The 22,482-nt window shown below is 46.3% G+C and overlaps 1 protein-coding gene across 2 annotated transcripts in view; it reads left to right on the top strand.

The window, feature by feature from the left end:
• Positions 1-11,530: 11,530 nt before the first annotated feature.
• Positions 11,531-22,482, top strand: part of IKZF2 (IKAROS family zinc finger 2) — a 109,457-nt gene continuing 98,505 nt past the window's right edge. Inside the window, exons 1-3 of one of the 2 annotated variants that reach the window (XM_075153734.1) lie at positions 11,531-11,537; positions 12,814-12,862; positions 13,600-13,704. In XM_075153734.1, the coding sequence (XP_075009835.1) occupies positions 12,829-12,862; positions 13,600-13,704 (139 nt within the window). In that variant the 5' untranslated portion in view covers positions 11,531-11,537; positions 12,814-12,828. Of the gene's footprint in view, positions 11,538-12,813; positions 12,863-13,596; positions 13,705-22,482 lie in introns of those variants that run through there. The other variant, XM_075153735.1, reaches the window with a different exon arrangement.

The raw sequence follows: 22,482 nt of genomic DNA, 5'->3' as shown, positions 1-22,482 counted from the left end.
AAGGAGCTACTTACAAGGCAATCATGTTGGAAGTGCCTAAGTGGATAGCAAATCAGATATGAGCATGCAATGCGATTGAAAAATAAATGTATAAATGCCAATGTAATTCTGGCCTGCGCTGTGACAGGGAGGCAGGAGGGGACGCCTCTTCACACAACACGCAGGCAACAGTACTTGGTAGGAAACAGTCTCTTTGGGAGCCTTGATAATAAAGCTTCAGCGATCGGCGGGGACAGCGTGACGAGGAACGAGGATACCGCAGAGGAATTTGGGACGCAGGAGAGATGGACCTCGCCAGAGCAGCGTTGAGTAAATCCGGCTGAGTGGCAACCAGCACATGGACGGCTGCTTGCAAATAGCTGATGCAGGGGAGTGTGGTGGACCGTGGGCACAGCAAGCCCGAGGCTGGTCAAATGAAATGTCATCCTGAATTTCAGGGGGAAAACGGTCGGTAGAGCTGGTCCATCTTCCTACAGAAAGGGATGGGAGCCCTGTCATTTGTCACGTAAGAGGAGTTTGTATGACTGATTCCCTAAGGAGCCAAAGGGAGCCTGAGCGTTGCGTGACGCATCCTCCCGCTTCGTGGCAGTGGGTTTCGGGGCTGCCGCTGAGAAGGCTGAGGTCGTGCGCTCGAAGGAAGAAGGGCTGAGGTGAGCTAGAAGGTTGATCCACCTCTCCTTTCTCCTGCTCTGCCCTGAAGCAAGGATTGCTCAATAGCTCCAAATGTTTCAAGTACTGGGGGTGGCCAGTGGGTGTCAGTTTTGCTCTATGAAGCAGCTGATGGAGCTTCCCTTATCTAAAGTAAGAAACTACCTCTTAAAGGAGGCAATGAAAAAAAATCATTCCCATGGAGAAATGTGAGGTCAGCCCCACAGTTTGGCATTTTGGTTTTTTCATAGCTCTGTCTACTTCAAGAGCAGCCACAGATAATAATTCTTAGAGAAGTCGTCGTCTTAGTTTTTCCTCTTTCAGTATCTCTGATTTTAGGGCAATGACAACTAAGGGAGGGTTTTCAACAGAGCTCCTTTGTCTTACAAAAGAAGCAGCCACCATCTACAGCCAGACAAACACTAGTTCAAAGGGTCATATGTGCAAAGGTACAAAAGTCTTGAACGAGCCATCTAGGACAACCTCGCTGGAGGGTCATGATTTTGTCGTCAGCCAATTAAGGTAACTCAATATAGCGTAGAAATCACTTGAAGATCAAGCCAACGCTAAAGACTTATAGCTACTTTGGATACAATTTCCATGGAAAACATCTTCAGATTTTAAGGATTGTTTTCAATAGCTATTTTTAACCAAACTTCAGAGCTGAATGTAAAATTATACTCTTGTTGAATTAAAAAACATCCCAACAAACCCAAACCGGCAGCAAGCCACTATGAAAAGCGTTTGCCTTTCTAATGCAATGAGTAAGCTGAGACCTGGTACTTCCATAGGGCTTCATAATAAACTCTGTGAGTGTTTTGCACGAGGAAAGTTTTATTATGAGAAGAACGCTCTTTAGCTGTGTACAGATGCATTAAAGTGGCAAAAGCAATTCAGAGAAGAATTTTTAAGACAAAGATGATGATAACATCTGCAAAGGTTTTTCTATTTATGTCCTCATTCATAATGCTGTAAAAGTTGAATCTTTTTTTTTTACTTTTGTAGATTTTAGATAGGGTCTTTTCAGCTGAAGTCATAGAATCATAGAATCATAGAATCATTAAGGTTGGAAAAGACCTCTAAGATCATCGTGTCCAACCGTCGACAGTAGGAGAATTTCTGTTGATATTAAGCTCAGTCCTGTGCAGTGAAGAAAAGATACCTGATAAAATGACATCATCTGAAGCCATCATTCCACCACCCAGAATCTTAATTAGAAGAATCCCTCATGTTGCTGATAAGCAGAAAGTAACATTTGTTCTTCCAGATTTCAGAAAAAAATGACAGTGTATTGGCAGTACCTGGGAGTAAGAGATTGTCTTTTTAATATAGAGACCGAATGATGCCTTCATTAATTTAAATCCCCAAAGGAGAACTAAAAAATGGAAACGCCTTCCTCTTAAAAACAAACAAATAAACAGGGAAAAGGAGGCATTTTCAAACCACAAGAATGAAGTTATGTTTTCTTTGCTTGCACAGTTATGTGTGGGTAATGTCTGGATGTAGAGAAATGTTATTCCTTTCCTGCAGTAAAATGAGAACAATAAATAAAACTTTGAAAAATGAAGAAATCCTCTACCACTGAATGAATCAGTCTCCTAAAAAAAGGCTGTGGAGCACTCCATCAGCTCTGGTGCTGGAGCGAGACAGCGGAACGCTTCGCAATAAAAATTAACATGCAGTTTTAAAAGGCTGTGGTCAAACGTTGTTTAATGTGACACTGAGAGTAGCGTAAAATGACGCTAATGTTTTATTTTTATGCTCTAAATTGTTGCTTGTGGGAATCAAAGTTAACCTGGCTCCACTTTAAAACTGATTATGTGGCCAGTTAATTTAAGGTGACTGTATTTTCACAATCAAACACCAGGACACTTCTATGATGACACTTGGCTTACGGGCACAGAAAAGGCATAAACCCCCTGTTTTTTAGATGTCTCTCTCTTGCACACTCGCAGGGCCTCCGTCACAGCTGTATCCTGTGGCCCTGCCCCTCTAGCTGAGGTGCCCGTGATTCTCCACGCAGTCGACAAAAGAGAAGAAATACCGTCAGCTTTATTTTCTAGGTGAAGAACGGAAGCATGATGGGGGATATTCACCCACTGTAAGTAACTAATTTAGCCAGCTGCTATCTCCAGCCTCCCTGTGTAGAGAAGGAAGTGCTCCTCTGGAGAGTGCCTACGAGCAGGAATCTAATTTTGGTGCTTGGAGTTGCAATCCGGACGCATCAGTCTTTTCCATGGGCTCCAGAAGCAGCCGAGGAACAGGAAGGTAAACAAAGTGCCTATAGCAGAATGCCCCTTGTAAATGGAGGGGGACATGAATATCCTCCTCCAAAGCAAGGAACTGGAAGCGAGTCATCCACAGTCCAGACTTAGGCTTAGTCCCCAGGCTGTCCTTCACCTCTGAGATGACAGTGTCAGCCTTTGGCTCAGCTGTGCCGCTTCTGGAGGTGGAGGGCTGGGCGTTTTTGTTTTCTCAGACAGTTTTATGTTCTGACTTCATTACTCATGAGACTCTGACGACATCCCATTTCTGCAACGATCAAAGACTGGTTTGGATGGCAGCTTTTCACACCAGCGCTTGCTGCAGAGGCGGTACTTACAGAATCATAGAATCATTTAGGTTGGAAAAGACCTTTAAGATCATGGAGTCCAACCAAGGTGATGCGCTTGTCCCTTGGGGACGGAGAAGGAGGTGCATACGAGGTGCACCGTGAAGTGACTCCAGCTCTGTCCCACTCGTTTACTTCACACGGAACCGCTCGCGCTGAGTCCATGCATTGCGCCGAGCAGCACAGAGGGGACTAACCGACCCCTGCCCTGCTCCCCTGGCCTGTGACGGCCGCGCCTGTCCCCTGGATCAGGTCACGTTGCAGAGCCGCGCACCTGCAGGAGCTGCTGTCAGCCTGAAAGAGGCTTTCGCTGCTCAGTCCCTGACCACCACAGCAACTACTTTTGGACCCCGCACCACCGCCTCTCCCCGCCTCCCTACGAGCACCAGCCTGATGATGGAAAAGTGGTGAAGGAATAGGGACAAGGACTAATGAGGGAAAAGTACACGCCAGTAAATCCGTGCTGACTTTTTTGTAGCTATGCACGCTGAACAGGGGTGGTGGTGTTTTTGGAAATGTGGTGAGTGAGGAGTGAAATGAATAAAGAGGACATCCTTCAGGTGTTTTGAAGAAAGGCCCTGGGACCCTGAGGGAAATCATGCAGCCACCCAGGTAGAATCGGGGAAAATGGACGGTTTAACTTGCAGGGAGATCTGCAAACTCCTGCAAGGTAAGGCGAGACGTGAGCTTAAAACATGCCGGTACTTCCCACGTGCACAGCGTCACTCTCCAGCGAAGGAGGAGTGGGATGCCCCACAGCTCCGGCTGAGCAAGAGCGTGCGCCGTCAGTTAGACTAACTTCATGGTAAGGTCAGCTCTTTGTTTCCCTGTTTGAAAACGCTTACCCATGGTTGTTCAGAGTTGAAGCCGGGTTGGCAGTGCGAGGACCCTGAAGGCACTAACAGACCTTAATGACCCTGATGGGCCTCAGCTGGGCCCTCCACCCGCACTCCTGCCATTGGGCCAGGAGCCCATTTAAGCTCAGCTCTGTGCTTTGTTCTTTCTTGGGCTATATTGGAGGAGTGCTGGTCTCTTGCTTGGCTATAGCTGTGCCCCTGCCGAGCCACGGACCTTGCTGATCCTGACCTGCAGATTGACTTCTTGGCTTGACCTCAGACCTGCCTCATCACTGGGGACTGGCCTGAAGATCAGGGCTCTTGCTTAGACCTGGCCATCATCTCCAGCCTGCCCTACTCCCTTGTTGGGGGTTGTGGGATGGACCCTGGCTGATGAGGTTCCTGCTGTGCTGCCCTGGGGCACCGCTGTGGCTCCTGGCCCCCAGGGAGCCACTGGCCCATGCTGCACGCTGACAGGTAGGATGGATTCAAAGAGAAAATGCCCTTACATCTCATCTCTTTACCAAGCTTTAAAGAGCTGTAGTGGAAACTCTTTTCAAGTTCAGAAACGTACGCACAGGGTGGCCTTATCCATTCTATCTTTCACCCAAGATGAGAACTATGAATATAGCTGTAGTCTATCTGGCTGAACCTAGAAGTTAAGTGTCAGAAGCCTTGCAAGACCTGCTCCCGTGATGTTTGCAGTCTAATTTGGTAGCCTCTGGAAAGGTGCTTATGCAAGCCTTCTCTATTGTAGAAGCCCCTTCAAATCGAACTAGAAACTTTCGACCTTTTGAGATTCAACCTTTAGGTTAATTTATAGTTTTACCAAATTTCAGCTCAAGTAACAACTGTCTATCTGCCTAAATGCCCCCACCAACTCCAGTAACTTAAATAAATCCAGTACACTTTTGTATCAGCTGCTTCATGAACTTCATAATTCTGTGTTGTTCACTGTTCCGTATTGGATATATGTAATTCTGTTGGTACTGTGATTTCCAGCCATAAGCAAAGCAAGAGTTAATTCTTATTTTTGTTGAAGTACTAAGCGGGAAGCTAGGTCGTGCATAAATCCCCATTGTGCTAGGTGCTGTACAAGCAAAGAATAAAAATGATCCCAGGTTCAAGGCTTCTCTGTTAGTAGCTCTTGTCATAATTAAATTTTGTTAGGACGGTTTAGAATTGCCCTTAATCATAAGTGATATATCCATATACATTTATATCTCCATAATAAAAGAGAAAACCTGTACACTGTTATTATTGACAATAAAACAGAAAATATAATACTATTTTCCAAGTAACTTGGATATAGCAGTTGGAATACAGGGGGGTGAGGGAAGGGATCTTTGTTTCTTGTATACTTTTGGGTTATATACACCTAAAGTTGTCCACTGTATAGAAGAAGAAACACTTGTGAAAATTGTCTCACACAGAGCACACTGAATTCAGGTGGCAAGTACAGAGCAGGAGCTGGTGCCCTTTTAAGAACTGAGTATCGTGTCTTCGTGAATAAAGCTCTAACAGTAAAGATAAGAGAATAAAATACAGCAACCATGTGATATATTAGCAGAATGTTTTACAAAGTCCCCCACAAAGCATCCGCTGCTCTTGAAAACCCTAACCAGCCCAAGTGAGAAACTATTCACAAATTTAGTATTCAGATTACATACTCTGCCTTTTCAACTGCTCTCTGTACAATGAATGCCTGTACAACTACAGTAACAGACACAGATCTACAGTTTCTGTGGCCTTTGAGCTATTATGAGTATTGTGCCCCTCCATAAATTACATCTGCATGTCCTGAAAATACCAACTGTTTTAATAGGAATTAATCTATAGGCTTTTATCTTGGTGAAATACAAGGGGTACAGTATGTTGTGTCCCTTTTAAAATTAATAGGGTATGCTCTGAAGATATTAAAGGATGTTCATTATTTTCTTTATAGGTCTCTTTATTGTTGCATATAAGCATAAAACAGTGCTTTATTGTAGTAAAGAGGAGGAGATGGAATAATGAATAGATTAGTGCTTATATGGGTTTTGGATTGCCCAACGCACAGTTAAGTAAAGAAAGGTCTACATTTGTCCTCTTCAAAGTATATTGGGATTTGATCCAGTTTGTCTTCAAAGTGCCCCTTCTGTGGGTAGAGAAGAGAGGGTTCAGTCTAAAGGCAAGAAAGATGATGCCGGGGTCTGCTGCTCTGTGGCGTTCATAGCTGCCCAAGGCAACAGTGTGTTAGATATGTCTTTTTTAATTTGCTAAGTATAAATAAATCTGGAGCTTATGCTGTGACGAGCTATTATTTATGTGAATACCTAATACAAGATTCTTGGGAGTCAACTCCTAGAATACCTTGACCCTATACAGGCATATAAAAAAGGAGGATTAGATAATTTAAACCAGAATTTACATAAAACCATTATGGTTGCTTTGAATAATAATTCTCACATACAGGCATGTGCATATGCACACATATATATGGGTTAAATGTTTGAATATTTTGCTGAAAACGGGCTGAGCCCATCACTGACCTATCAAAGCACGTTACTGGTAAGCGATAAGGAATTAAATTCTCCTCCCAGGGTCCTTGTGAGATGGGGGAACTCTGTTATCTCCAGCCCACGGGAGGAGAACTGAGGCCCATGGAGACTGAGGAAGGACACGGCAGATCTCAAGAGCAGGTGGCTGTCGGCACAGCCTGCCATCCCCGGGGCAGCTGGGCTCGTGTGGCGGGGCGCTGGGGCAGGCAGGGCTGTGTGAAGGCTGCTTAGGTCTCGTCGGTGGAAAAGGGCTGGTCACGGGAGCTCCAGAGGTGGCTCTTTCAGAGGTGTGCTCAAGTGAGCCCTGTAATGTGGCAGAAGCCCTCAGCAAAGCTGAGAATTGCTCTTGGGGCATTGCTCGGCAGAAGGAAAACTCTCATTGGATTATTCACTGCATTTTAGAAACGGGAGAACGGAAATGCAGAGAAATGATGACTTAGCTGAAATTACGTGGAGGACCTCTGCCCATAGTTGGATGTCGGCCTTGGTCTCCTGATCCCCAAACCATCACTTGGTCCTCAAGACCTTCGCAGCTGCTCTGCTGAGTATCATTTGGGGGCAGGTGCGTGGTTGATGTTAATCACTGTGGAGCTCTCGCTGCAGCCCCCGAGCTGAGTTTTGCATTGAAACCAGTGATTCACCCCCGTGTTGCTGTAGTGAAGATGCGCTCATCTCTGCAGTCCTTGGAGTTAACAAGACTGTTTTTAAAGGCAAACCCTTTCACTGTATTCCCTGCCCTTTCCTTTGGTCACTCCTCCTTGTTTTCACAGCTTCACTTGGTTTTGAAAGCTTACGGAGCAGCAGGATTAAAAAATCAGAAATAATTACTGTAGAGGATGGGTCTGGCTTTTCCCATCAGCTTCCATGGCTCAAGCAGGTTCCAGCAGCCTTGGGAGAAAAGCTGTTAGCTATTAAATTATTACCTGTAAGGAGAGCCAGCTGGAAGTTTTCAGTTTTCAACATTTTGATGAAAAGCACCATAAAAATCTTGACAACAAGACTTGTAGCATTTCAATGACATGTTTTGCATTTGTCCCTGCTTTTCAATGGTCTGTAAAAGTGATCAAAGGCTTCAAAATGCTGCTGAGACCCGCATCTCAGGAATTTTGACCCCCCAAAATGAAGGGGGGGGGGGGAAGGCAAAACCCGAAGTGTGTGCTGTTGAGTGAATTCATTTGGACAGCTTTTGGGAAGTCACTTTCCATCTGGAGGAGAATGTCCGCAAGGAGAGTTATTCCGGCATAAACTGTTACGGTATAATTACACAGCTATAGCTACGCCAGTCTATTTTCTGATGTAGGCAAGCCAAGTCTAGTTGTTGAAACGTAGGCGTGGGAAACAAGAAGTCTGCTTTCTAGGCTCAGCTCTGAGTGCTCTTTGTGGCCTTGGGCCAGTCCCCTAACCTTTCTGCCTCCTTCCTATGCAAAACGAGAAGAGTTAAATTAACCCACTTCACAGATGTGGCGTAATGACTAATTGGCTAAAATTTGTAGCGCTGGGGAGAGAGCTGTTTATTAACTTCAGTGAATAATTTAATGTTTTTTTTGAAAGTGGAGTTTGTCTCCCTCTCTCAGGACAGGGTGGCTCTGCCACTACAAAGCAGAACGTCGTTTGATGCGCAGCGGCTGAGCTAATAAGACCTGGGTTTTACTTTACTGCCTCTAACAACAGTATTGCGCTCGCGAGTAGCTGGAGCAAGAGTTGAGGCTGTAGTTAAAATTTTGCTTGAAATCAAAACTTACAGGTACCTAGAGCCTTTGCAGGCTCTTGATACACAAAGAATGTGGGTGTGTAGTGATGAAGGTACTCTCGTCAGTGCATGTCTGAAACTCGCTGGCAAAATGTGTGTGTTATTCCTCTTCGGTACCGGTGAAAATAAAGGATAACTCCCTGTTATTCCTGTCGGCTGCTCTGTTGGGTGAAAAGGCTCGAGGGTGTATGGTCAGCCGATGCTTCCTAGTGTTTGTGTGCTTAACTTTCCAAATTTAAATTTAATAATAGCTGTGTATATAATGCATGACATACGCAACCACAACTTCTTAATGGACCGTTAACTCTGGTGCCTAATAATGGCATTACTGCTGTCACCATCACCCAGCAGTTCAGCTTCAACGAAGGGATGCTCGGAGGAAAAAGGATGCTGCTCTTGCCCTGATCGAAGCCCTGTCGAAGGCAAGGGAAAGCTCCCACGAGAAAGCACGTCAAGTGTTCGCCATTGGCACCGAAGAGGCCGGGCGCTGCCTCGGTGTGGACGTGGGTGGGTTTGGGTCAGGCCCCCGGGCTGGGGGCAGCTGGAGGCGTTACTTCACCCTCGGCTGTGAGGCGGAGCAAGGGTTTTCCTCAGGGGAATAATGCTGGGTTTTCCCCGCTTTCCCCACCACACCGGGGAAAAAAATAGCGCGGAAAGGCTTTTATTTTAACCGGGCTTTCTCTCTAAGCGTAACACTTAACAAAAAGAGAAAGAAATTACCTCACACGTACTCCCAATGCTCAGTTAGATAACGAGCACGGCAGCTCCCAGCCCTTCCCCTCCGGTTTTACGCCGCCCCTCGCCCTCCCACCGCGGCGGTAATTAGAGCAAAGCCAATACCGGCGGGACCGGCCGCGGCGAAGGGCGGCGGGCGCTGCGCACCCGCGGCCGCCCGGCGGTTAAAAATAGAAGTGCTGAATCATGACTCCGCCGGCAACTTCACCCGCCCGGCGGCGGCGGCCCAGCGGCTGCCGCTCCTGAGGGGAGGAGGAGCGGGGGGGGGACGACGCGGGGTAGCCCGGTGCCCGCGGCGGGGGGGGGGGGGGCGAGGGGCGAGGGGGGGACGCGGCGGTGCCCTGAGGGGGCGGCGCGTGTGTCCGTCCGCGTGAGGCGCGGAGCGCAGCCGGCGGTGGCGGCGGCACTTGTCCTCTAATCGATTGCCGAGCGTGCTGAGCGGCCCTGCCGGCGCGGGCACCCGCCCCCCGCGCCCCCCCTCCCCTCACATTCCCCCCCCCGCGCTCCCTCCCTCGCCGCGCGCTTGCCGCGCCGGCCCTTTGGGTGAGGCGCCGCGGGGCGGCTGGGGCGGCGCGCGCGCGTGGAGGAGGAAGCGGGGCGGGGGGGGGGGGGAGTGGTGCGCGCGCGCGCAGCGGCCGCGCGTGTGCGGTGCGAGCGCGCGTGTCCGTGTCCGTGTGTGTCCGTGAGTGAGTGAGTGAGTGCGGGCGTGCGGCTGCCGCCGCCGCCGGATCGGTTTCTCGGGGTTTGACCAGCTGTCCCAGGCTAACCCTGCTCTCTGAAGATGGAGGAAGTAAAAACAGGATTACCCTTAGCTACAGCTCCACTGCCTTAGTTTCCATAGCCAACTGCCGTGCACAAACACACCTCCACTAGGCAGAGAGAGCCGACACTAATAAAAACACAAACAAAAGGGTGATGGAAGTGATTCACTGCCTGCGCGGCTGAGGTAAATCTGCGCCTGGCTTCTTTTTATTTCTTTCTTTTGCCTTTTTTTTTCTCCTCCCCCCCCCCCCCTTCCTCCCTCACCCCCCTCCTCCTCCTCCTCCTCCCTCACCCCGGTCTTTCTTTCCCTGGTGGGGAGGACAGCTCCGTCCGGTGTGCGAGGCGGCTGCGGGGACGGCGGGGCTCTGTCTGTGTGTCGCTGTGTGTGTGTGTGGAGGGGTCCCGCACGGGGTGGGCTCCAATGACTTGTTGCTGTCAGCCTTCCCCCCCAAAAAAAAAAAAAAAAAAACCGCAAAAACCACCAAAAAGCCCCCCAAAATGCATCCCAGAGGGGCGGCGGGGGTGGGTGTGCGTGTGCCGGGGGGGGGCTCGCCCGCTCCGTTAGTCAGCGCCGGCCCCAACTGCCATTTCCCTCAGCGCCCGCCGCCACCTGCGGGCCCCCGGGGGGCTGCGGCCTGAGGCGGCGGCGGCGGGAAGACGGGGGGGGGAGAGGCAGCGGAGTGGGGGTGTGGAAGGGAAAGGGAGAAAAAAAATAAAATAAAAGGAAAAATGAGGCAGGACTTCCATGACTTTGACAGGTTGTGGTGTGGGCGGGGAGAGGCAGGGATGAGGCGCGGAGCCCGGTGTCGCCCAGGGCCGGAGCAGCACTCCGGGGAAGTTGGCCTAGGTTTCCTGCGCGGGGTGTGAGTGCGCCTGCCGGGGCCCCCCCTCACCCCATCCCTCCCCAAATCCCCTCACCCCATCCCTCCCCGCGTCCCCTCCTCTCCCCCCCGTTTTCGTGCCGATTCGTAACGAACCGGTGGATCAAGTTTTTCTCTCTCTCTCCTCTCTCTCTTTCCCCGCTGGTTAATCGCATTGCTGTAGCACCGGCTGACCTCCCTCCCTCTCCCTCTCCCTCTCTCTCCCTTTTTTTTTTTTTTTTGTTCTTCATCTTCCTTCAAAGTATGTGCCATTCCTGAGCGAGTTTCCCCGCCGGCTCGTCCCCGGGGCTGCCCGGCTCCGCATGCCCCACCTGTAAGTGCCGGGGGCGGGTTTCTCTCCCCCTCTCCCCCCCCTTTCTCTCTCTCCCTCTCTCTCCCCCTTTCTTTTAAAAATTATATTCTTTAAACTTTCCCCATCTTGCTGTGTCTTCAGCCCGAGCAGAACTCACTCTCTCCATTCGTTGTGGGGAGAGAGGCTTAGCAGCTGGGGTTTGCCATCACCAGCCTAAAAATGGTGACCAAACTTTTTTCTTTTCCCCCTCCTCTTCCTCCTCCTCTCCCCCTTGAAGAAATAAAAAATAAAAATCAAACCGTGTTTTAATTTCGGTTATGGATGTTTCTGTGTTTCTTTTTGTCTTTCTTTCTCTTCCTCCTCCCTTCCTCCCCTTTCTTTCCTTCCACTTCATTGGCTGGGATGATCTTTCCCTGTTGCTTCTGATGTTTCTTTCTTTTTCTCAGTGTGTGCCTGCCTACCTGGACTAGGGGGAAGATAAGGTAATTTTGAAGGGCTTGAGGAAGCGGCTTACCTGTTTTGAAAACTTTTTTTTGGAGATTTCTTTTTAAGAGTCGTGTGGAAATCAGTAATTGAAGAGAGTTTGGTAGCAGCTGGGCAGGTTGAAATTTAAGTGTTATGTGCTGAATGCCTTGGGAATTTGATCTGCTTTATACCAAAGAAGAACACAGAGAAAAGTATTTATTTATTGGGGGAAAGGCGGGGTGGGGGGGGAAGGAAAGCGGGTTAAGGGAGGGGGAGGGAAGTGGTTTTGGAGACAAGAAGTGAAGCTGCCTGTTTTCCAGTAAGTAATGGAGAAATTCCAGGAGCCAGGGCTAAATATACTTGGCGATCAATACAGAAATGGCTCATTGTGAATAATTTAGCTGCCTGGTGCAGTGAGAGTTTTGAAACTAAAGGCAAAAAAGAGGCCGTGGAGGGAGAGAGGAAATAAAATTCTCCTCTGGTCATGTCAGATTCTTAACTTTTCCACTTAAAAGAACATAGTTATGATTATTGATCTCTCTCGTTTTTTTTTTTCCCCCCTCAATATATATCAAATGATAGCTAGGGGGTGTCATTCTATACAGTTACTTGGGTTTCTGGAAAGTAATAGCTTGTTCTGTGTCAGCAGAGTGCTTCCAGAAACTTTAAGATTGCTTCACGCCACAAAATGCATGATCTGGGAGTATTAAGTGTGACGTTCGGCCCCATGCTGTGGCAGATAAATAGGGTTAGAGTGAACAGGTGCGTGTACAGGTGTGTACGGTGGTGTGAGACAAAGAGTTGTAATAACTCTCTCAGAGGGGAACGGACACGGGAGGGCTTTATTTTGTTTAGATGAGGATGGAGTCTCTTGGAGCGCGTGTGAAAAGAGCAATTGTTAATTGTATCCATCTCCTCAAAGTCTGTTCTGGCTGTGAGAGCTGATAATTGATAAAGCATTACCATCCCCGCTTGAACAAAACAAGTGGAAAGTTGGGGAAAAAACTCTCAGATCAGGTAAAAATGCGAGCGGGGGACAGAGAAGGGGTATGGTCAGACCAAGATGATCCCAGTGCCACCTGCCCAGGAGGCAGCTGAATTTCTCTACTCAGATGGTTTGCAGGAAGAGTTCAGTGATTTGCAAATGAGCACATGCAGTACACTTGTGTGTTTCTCTAGGCAATGGTTGCAACAGCAGTAAAATGGGCAACTACTTAGGGCTTTAAGTAAGTTTAATCATTTAATGGTTGATACTGACAGGCGTCTTTGAGGGTGTACTTTTCTGCCTTGCAGCACTGCACTTTGACTATGGAAGCAGAGGCTGCTGATGGATATATAACATGTAAGTAGTCATTTCATTTGATTATTCTGAATTACTTTCCTTTTCCCACTATCCTTTCTATAATGCAGGCACTGAAACTTTAGCTTCCTTGTGTATGGTCTTTGCATTGAGATGGCGCTGAATTAATAGCATTTAAACATAAACTTTGTGTGTGACTGAAGAATGCATGGGGAGGGGTGCATGGGTGAGTAGCTCTAGGTTTAAATACTTAGTGAGGATGAATGAACTTTGCAAATGAGAGAGAGTTCATCTTCGGAAATTCAAATTGCAACCAAAAACTTTTTATGCCTTTCACTATGCATTTCTCCTGTTTTCTGTGTCAGGGCAAAATGTCTTAGTTAAGTGCTTTGTTTAACTGCCCGAGAGCTTTGGGGGAGAAGGTCTATATGTTAAAGTGCTACTTCAGTCTTCTCCTGCCCAGCCCCAATTTTTGGTGTCTGCAAGTAGAAAAGTAACCCTAACTTCTCCTGAGAGAAAGCAGCTGGGGCGAGGTTTGGGTTTGTCACAGGTGTGTGTGTAGGAGACGAGTGACAGCAGGTTTGGGGGGGGCTCTTAAAATCAGCCAGTCAAATGTTTACTTGTGGCCCCTGAGAGTCCAGTTTTTACAGGCTGTGGAAGAGCCCGCTGGTAAAGGAGGGAAGGGCGAAGGGAGCGAGCGAGTCGTACTTGTTAATCGTTGTGTTGCTCTGCTGAAGAAGGGGATGGAAACTTACGGGGGACTTGTTTTGTGAAAGCAGGTGACAATGAGCTTTCGCCCGAGAGGGAGCACGCCGGCATGGCCATTGACCTCACCTCCAGCACACCCAACGGGCAGCACACCTCCCCCAGTCACATGGCAAGCAGTAAGTCTCCGCTTAAACCTCTTCCTCTCTCGCAGCGGGTCTGGCTTAGTCTGGTCCTCCGGGTCCTCGCCTTGCTTACCGGGTCTTAACCACTGCTGTAGGCGTTGCTAACAGAAGAAGAGAAGGACAGGGTAGATTTTTCTTTTTTACTTTTTCTTTCTTGTTCATGCTGGTGTCTCATCTAAACATGAACGGGATTACTAGTCTGAACTATCCCAAGGTGGCATTTGAGAGCTGGTCCTTACCTGTTCCAGGTAGGAAAACACTAGGCTTGACATGTGCTGGTTTTGTTTCATCGGGTTTTGAAATCCAAATGGAAATTGTTGTTATTATTATTACTATTACTTACTGTGCTTCCCAAAACAGCTTGAAGTAGCTTTATTTGAAAACAAACACATTTTATTTACAAAAAGTCTTTACTCTGGCAAAAGTATAAAGATAAAATATCTGGGTTTGATGACAGGTTGTATTTTACTATTCCACACAGAAACTTCAGCATCCTATTCATTACCACAACTTTGCCTTCGGAAGCTCAAAAGTGGCTGGGGTAATTGGAAGTTTATGGCACTCGGTACTTGACTCTCTAACAAACTGAAAGGATTTTGTTTTAGATTGTCAGGGGAGAAATTGAGAAAATGTAGAGGTTTGGGAGTCTACCGCGAGTGTCAAGTGCTGATAATATTTTTGTAATTATTTTCGTGCTATATTTTGGAGGTGGATAAATGTAGTAAATCCTTTCTTTTTTGTCTGTGTGTGAGTGCCATAGCTGTTTTACTGTTGGTTTGCCGTTGGTTACAATGTTACATCAAGATATTTACCTTAAAGTACCTCTGTACTTGGATTTAAAAGTAATGTAATATGCTTTGCTTCCAATATACTTTCAGAGGGTTCCTCTCTACGTGATACTAATTTTCTTTCTAGTGTGTGTGCTATAGATATGTATTTATCTTTTTAAACTGAATGTTTGTATAATACCCCACCGAAAATGGTGAAAGAAAAAGAGAGCTTTTAGGGTTGCTTGCTTTAAAATACAGAGTGTATTGTCTTCAAAGTCTTACTGAGAAAAAGATGTTACTTTCCTTTAAGAATTCTTCTTTCCTCCTGCAAATTACGAGTAAAACGCGGTTTTTATGAGCCTTTAAAACTGAGGGTTATTATGAAGATCTCCCAATTATATACGTGTTGCTGGAGAATATGATTGCTAATACTCTGGACTGAACTTTATATGACAACCGATCATAATTCAGCATCTTTAGACAATTCCAATCCTGCTGCACTGGGATTCTGATATATTTTATTATGTTGTAAAAGTTTTACTACTCACTTTCTTCATTTTCTTTGTTTCCTTTTTATTAATGGAAAGCCTTCATTGGAAGGGGAAAAAAGCTCCCTGTTTTAAATCTTCTTTATAATCTAGACTAAAAACCAGAGTCAAATTAGGGAATAAAAAGATCTAGGATGAAGTCATGCAAAAATACTTTAACACATTCAATATTTTCGTGCTCGTTGTGCTAACATTTTCAATGATTTTTAAGCTTTGTTAGTTCTTGCAACACACATGTATCTGCAGCCTTGTTGAATATCTTATTTTTTTTACAAAGTGTTTTGTGGTATCTCACAGGTGTCTCAACTGCTTTCCTCACTGCTGCTCTGTGTTAAGCATGTGCTGCTGTTGAAAAATTAGGGGCTCTGCCTGGGGTTCTTAAGCCAAGCAAAACTCGAGCTTCCTAAATTTGTTGTAATTTATTCTTTGCAGGCATAAGAATGTTTTGCAGAGAGGCGGTTTGTTCTGTCTTAAACTGGAAGGTATTGATTAGAGGTTGTCGGCTTTTGTGGCAGCTGTTACGTTGGTTCACTTAAGGTTTTTGGCCAAATCTTGAATCTGGCTTGTGTAGACTAAATCACCAGGCTGTGCTTTAGAGCTTTCCACCTGTTTTGCAGGGTACAGGAAATCCTTTTAAAGGTTCAGTAACCCAGGGGCCTGCGACCTCTGGGGTTTTTTGGGTTTTTGTTTGGTTGGTTGGTTTTGTTTGTTTTTTGTTTTTTTTTTTTTTTTTTTTTAAGGAGAGTTGGAGGTGGGAGAGTAAGGAGGAATAGCTGTTCGAAATATTTTGTATGAATTTGGTAGCTCCTGTTGGATCGATCCATCATCCTTTGTTGTAAGTGGAGGAAGGTATGGTTTAATTTCTAGTGGAGTCACTGGAGACTGATCTACTGTTGGCCTGCCGCTATAGCGAAGCCCAAGGCATGTCGTTCTGGCTGGGCAGGGTTTGCTAATGGAGGAGGTGGTACGTAAGGTGGTACGTGGATCAGACCCCAAACGTTTCACTCCCGATTTTGCCAGTCGTCCCCAGAAGGTGGATGGCCCTATTTAGCTGTGCGCTCAGGATGTGCACCTGCAGGGCAGAGATCTAAGTTTTGACCTTTGTTCTTGCGTTCCACTGAATCGTTTTGAACCACAGCTCTTAATTTAGCCTTAATTTGTGTCTGGCTCAAACAGAGACAAAACCATAAGAAGCAAATTTCTTGGATCTGTACCGAAATGACTGAGCAGTGCTCTCCCAGCAACAGTAAAATTATGTGCTAGGTAAAAAGGTTTTTATGTTCATTAGCCCCTGGCAATCCATGTTAGTAGGAGTTCTGGCTGGGCTACTGATGTTTTCAGGTTCTCCTCCAAAAAGTTTCGGGTTAAATATTTTGGCTCGTGTTGGAGAGTTGTCTACTGCATCCTTTAACCTATTACCGTTTTCAAGTATCTAGACAGTATGTGTAGGTTATGGATGGGGCTGACACTTAATTTTCCTTGTGAATGAGATGATCCTGAAAGATAAATCGCAGTAAATCGCCTGTCATAGTTAACTAATGATCTTGCATATACCTTATGGTATATATCTGCCTTTAGCAGAATACTGTATGTATGTTGGCAGATGCGCTGTTCTAAAATACTTTATTGTAGTTTTATGTAAGCAAAGATTTGAAATACGTGTAAATAGTCAAACCAAATAGGTTGATAGATCATCTCACTTTCCTCTACAGCAAAAGACAAATTAGTGCTATACCTGCTGAGTACAGATGATGCATTCACATAGCCCCAAATCGGGAAGTCCGGATTTTCTTCTCATCTTCTGTAGGAAAACTCTTCCAAGGGCTGACATGCAGAGCTGGACGTCAAAGGCCTGCTCAATTGGCTTCGTGTTGGTACTAGAGAGTTCTCTGCATGGCTCTAAGCCCCCCTCTAGACCCCACTGCGTTCAAGGGAGTCTGTCTTGTTGCCTTCGGTGAATGTCAAACTGGGCTGTAAGTGATCAGGAACCTCAGAATAGGAACTGGCATGCTAATTAAAAGCTGATGGGGAATCCTTATAAAAGAGGCTTTAAAAAGAAATAATTCCCATTCACCTCCTCCTAATACCATGCTGAGTTCTTACTATAGTTATTTGAGATATATATTACTTTTTTTCCCTGTGGATTAAAATGGACTTAGAAGAATGTCCCCTTTAGAAACGGCACGGGCACAGTCGCTTGGTTAGTTGACTCGATGACCGCTTTGTATAGGATGAAGGATACTTCTCTAAGACCACTTGCCCAGTATCATATGGAAAATAGTAACAGCAGCTATTAGCATCCGACAGTCAGTGACAGAGGAAATTTCCTCTAATTTAGAGACTTTACATTGGGTGTCCTAGATAACTTTCTTATCTTTGCTTTCATAGACAAAACGAGCCATTAAATGAAACAGAGTCAGAACAATCATAAATATCAAACCCAACATCTGATGCTTGAAACTGATTAAAATTGTGGTACGCTTTCAAGATGAGTTTATAGTAGCTTAAAGTGTTACTAAGTTATGACAAATAATTTATTAAGAAAATAAGCATCGTCAGCTGACTGTTGCTGAAAATAATGAGGCGATTGCATTTTCTCCATGGTGGGGAATGATAGTGCTGTCTGACAAGATAGTTATTGGGATAACAGTATTAAGTGTGAGCGATTTCAGCAGCAGTATTTAAAGAGAATTCAGGCAAGGTCTTATTATAATGTAGCCGATACTGTATTCCCAGTGATCGGGGTAGACTGGGGTGGACTATCAGTGGCGCTCTTTTTTTTGTGACTTCAAAGCCCCAAATCTTTCTTGATTACTTTCGTTTTTCAACTCTAAATTGTCATACAAGCCCTGTTTTGTCACAGTTGTGTTGCCCCGAGCAGAAAGTTTCATGTACCACATGTACCACATGTATGGATAAAGAAATGTAACTGTGGAGTCTGCCTTTTGGAATGAAAATGCACAAAATTAGAGGTTGCTTCATGCCTCAGCTACGCGGCAAACAAGCCTTGCCATCGGCAGGGTGTACGGCCCAGGCACGTGCGGCTGGACCTTGCACTGGGATTCTTTTTGGCTCAGTATGTGTTTTTTCAGTAGGATGAGGTGACGGAGGCTGAGGCTCTGCAGGAGGCTTTTCTTTAGGGAGGGTGGTTGAAGCTGTCTGGGCTGGGCTGCAGGGGGGGAACTGAATTAGTGCTTTGAGGCCGTCACTCCCCTGACACGTGCACTGGGGCATGAAGAATTCTGGCAGCCAATTCTGCTGTGCTCTGAAGTGGGGATTCAGGTCTCCAGTTCTTCCAAATATCTTGGCAAGTGTGAAACACTGCATTTGGTGCCAAAAACTTGGACTAGATAACCTAGAGATGCTGAGGAATCTCTCTTCTCAGCAGCCTTTAAGGAGTAGGGTGGGCAACATCTATTGGTCTGGGTATCTTTGCTCCTGCCTGAGTGCAGGGAGGTGGACTTTTGACAGTCACTTGAGATGTCCTCCAGTCCTTTGCCTCTGGCCTTCCAACCTCGGCAGTTTGATGTTTAGAGAACTCAGCTGTGGAATTTCACGATGATGCCCGATACAGACATACCTGTGGGTTTACAGGTTGAAGGATGGTGAAGATGCACTATGCCAAGATGAGCTTAGACATAAGGGATGAGCTCAATAAAGTGTGGCAGGGAACTGGTAGAACTGAGCTACTTTGACGCTTGCAGAAGCAATGACTTTGCTTCAGTCTTTTAACCTCAGACTCCCTGAGAATTGCCAGGGGAATAATACTAATGAAAGTTTTAGCCAATGGGTTTAGCTTTCTTGAAGTTTAAGGAGGAAAAATAAAATAATTAAAAAAAAGAGGTGACGATCAGGCTTTGAACAGAAATCTAGGCTTTTGTCCACACCTATGAAACTGAAGCTCTGCAGAGTTGTGTTACACCGTTTGTTTCTCTTTTTTTTTTCTTTTTTAAAAAAAAAAGGGAAATGAAATACGTGCTGGGATGCACCTTGGATTGTTGTACCTTTATACACATCAACTTAGATTTTTCACACTGGTATGGTTAAAATCATGAAATAGTTCCTCTGATACAAACTCTGTGCATAGATGAAAAGTGGGTAGCCACTGAAACTGCTAGGTGTTTAAGTAACCACTGTCTGTAGCTCACACTCCAACGGCGGAGGGTTCCCCTGTGTATTTTTCATATCTTCTGTCACGGTCTCTCTGGCATTCCCTATGAAATCAGATACTCGGCTGCAAAAACATTCCTCTCTCTCGGTGAGTGTTATAACGAGGGTGGAGCGAAATGATCAGTTAATCTCATTAAATAGTTTTTTATTCATTCTGATGGAAGTCTCTTGAGAGGTCATCTGCCAGGGCTTTGTTGCAGCACACACCTTTCTTAGGGAGCTTCTGTTATTCTCTTGGACTGTCAGGTTTGGTTAACTTTCATTGGTACACACCCTGTTACAACACTCGGTGCTCTTGCTAGCTTTGTAGTCAGCAAGTTTTCAATGTTTGCTTCTGGAATTTCAGTTCCTTTTCAGACATGCCAACGAAAAGAGCAATCCTCATCTTCCTTGAAATGCAGCACGTTGGTAGCAGCTGGACAACAAGATACTCGTTAGAGAGGGCTCTGTCTTTCCCATCCCTGAATCTGGGGGAAGGTGCCACTCCTGTTGAAATCGATGAGTATTTTCTCCTGGTAAATTGGATCGAGGGCTTGTTTCCTGTTCCTGTGGGCCACTGGCTCTGTCTAGTCCTCCGGCTAAATGACAGTTTGCAGGACTAGGTTTTACAGGTGCAAATGCAGCTACCTGTGTCATCTTTGTGCATTATCGGGGGTTAGCGGTGCTCGCTCTCCTTCCAGTGCCAAGAGGGCACCTTGGAGGAGCGATGCTATTCTAGCCAGGAGGAAAAGGCATAGCCCTCTTCCGCTTTTCCCTCAGTAATCCCAGTGAATGACACTCCTTGGGGGATCCATCTTGAAGCAGCTCTGTAGAAAATTTAAGAGAAAGCTATGCCACTGCTCTCTGTAGTGAGCCCGGGTGCAGAGCCCGTGCCACGGTGTGTTGTCCCTTCCCTAGAGCGGTGAACGCTCGTTTGGAGTGCAGGCGGCTGACTGCTGCATCCCAATAGAAGGAATCAGAGCTGCGATTATCACCAAGAAGCGATGAGGCTTGACAGGTATGGCTCTGGGCTAGGTGACCAGAGGCCCAGTTTTTCTCCCAATTCTTGTCATCGGGAGGGAGTCCCTTCATGTTTCTGTGCCACTTTTTTTCCCCCTCTTGCCTTTTTTCTGAATCGCAGATGCCGTAGATCATTCGAGATGGAAGTTTAGATGGCACATGTTAGGCCTCGTCAAAACTAGGAATTTTATTAAGATAGCTGCTTTGCTTAGGGGTTGTTTTACATTTAATTTTTGCAGCCCCGTAATAAGACATGTTCCGAAGTACCTTAATACGGGTGTAGCTTATTTCCTGTCCCGTGCAGGAATAATTGTGGTAGTCCTAAAGCACCCTGTTCTGGTGTGATTACATTAAAGCAACCACAGCATTTTAACTCTTTCCATACAGCTGAGCATTACCAGGTCTGTGTGTGGACAAACCCCTATTTACACTGCCTAGCAAAACGTGCTCTTGATCTGGAGCCATGTCTACATTACCGGCTTCTGCTGGCACCATCGTGTCAGCCTGTGGCTTTGAAGAGCTGTAATCCCTCACAGCCGGAGTGATACTGGCAGAAACTCCTGCTGTGAGCATAGCCCTGGCTGGCAGGGTCACCTGCGAGTGGTGTTGCAGGTGGTCCATTGGAGCGTGCCATAAAACAGCAGGCACTGTTCCCGGAAAAGCATGGGGTTGCTTCATCCCCCTCATTTCTGTGCTCATATGTCATTTAAAGTTCTGTGAATTAAAACTTCCTATTTGGTTTTTTTTTTTTTTTTTTAAACTGACTTTTGCTTTCTCTACACCTCTTATTTTTGATCCTGCTTTCCAGTTTTTGTGTTTATTTCTTTAACGCTGTGTGGCCAAGGCATAGCACCACAGAGGTGGTGGGCTCCGTGTGTGTCGTACCTGCTCTTTTAGCGCATGGCTGCCCTGTGTTCAGCCTGTCCAGAGAGGTCATAGGGCTCTCGATCTCCCCTCTGGTGAAGCCAAGATTGCCTGTCGGATCCCCGTGCCCCCTCAGGAATGGGGGCAACACCTGTAGGTGGTTGGGGGTCGGTCCTAGGGCCAAACTGCCCTCCCAGCCCCGGTGTAGAGGGGTTGAGTATCTGCATCTACCAGCCAGTGGTGAATGAAAAAGACAGCAGAGTTTAAGTGCATCATCTCCCTAAACAGGTGGGGGGGTCCTTCTTCTTAGCAGGCTGTGGGTTTTACGCAAGGCATGGGCCAAGGAATCTGATTCAGTCCAGACCTACCTCCCCTCTCCCACCACGGCTTCATGTTACTTGGAGAAGCTGCACAGACTGGTTTTGTTTTTTCACCCCCTCTTTCTGCTGAGATATTGGTACCACCTGTGAGGCTGTTCTGGGCACAGGTAGAGTCACTGCAGTAGTGGAGAGAGAAAGGGAAGACTAGTAGGAATATTAAAGTCCTTTCCCTATCACTGGGCTGGAGAAGACCTTTTGAGGATTCAGCTCTACTGTCCACCCTGAAGCTTTATGCGGTGGGGATAGAAGACCCCGCCACACCTTGGTGCTGCCGGTGTCAGGTCCTTTGTCCTGGGAGGTGGAAGTCTGAAGCAGTTTCCAAAGAAGGTAGGACATACTGAAAAACAAAAAATCCATTCATCTTGTCTGCCTGTCCTGTCTATCATCTTTTTTCTCATGAAGTTTCCTCTTATGTGAGGAGGTAAGACAGTCTGTGTTTCATCTCCAGCTATGGAAGGTCTGGGCAGGGCTTACAACACAGGTGCACCATTTGCAGTTAAACCACATATGTGACAAAGCTTGAATTTCCAATGAGGGATATTTCTTGTTTATCCCCTTTGTCCCTCTGCTGGAACAAAACAAGTGTTTGTCCTAAAGATATCTATGCTGTGACCTTCAACAGTAGGCTGGAGTCTTCTCGGCTCCTTATTGGTCATGTTTCTCTTGCATTCCCCTCAGCCTCCAAAAACCCCTAATTCCATCGGAAGAAAGTGATGTTGTCCTGGTTTTTCTCAAGGGACATGTGTTGCCTCAGTCCATGAAAGTTATGTTGGTGAATGGCGCAGAAAGCTGGCTGGAGAAGCTTGTGATATGCCCAAGTCCATGTTAATTTTTCTCACAATTACTCTTTGATTTGGGAATGTGTGTGTGTGCAGTCGTATGAGAATTCACACCCACTCTTTCCTGGTCCCCAGCTCAGCCTTCGGACATTTTATGATTCCCTCTTCAAGCAAATGTGCTCTTTTAGGTAATGGTCTAGCCATGAAACACAAACTGAGAGAATTTTTGGTAACTGTATCTGTGCGTCCTTTAAACTCCAAC

Source organism: Calonectris borealis, chromosome 6 (genome assembly GCF_964195595.1).
Source record: "Calonectris borealis chromosome 6, bCalBor7.hap1.2, whole genome shotgun sequence".
NCBI classification, from domain to species: domain Eukaryota; kingdom Metazoa; phylum Chordata; class Aves; order Procellariiformes; family Procellariidae; genus Calonectris; species Calonectris borealis.
The sequence above is the reverse complement of the archived record's forward strand: the minus strand, read 5'-3'. Positions and strand labels throughout refer to the sequence as shown.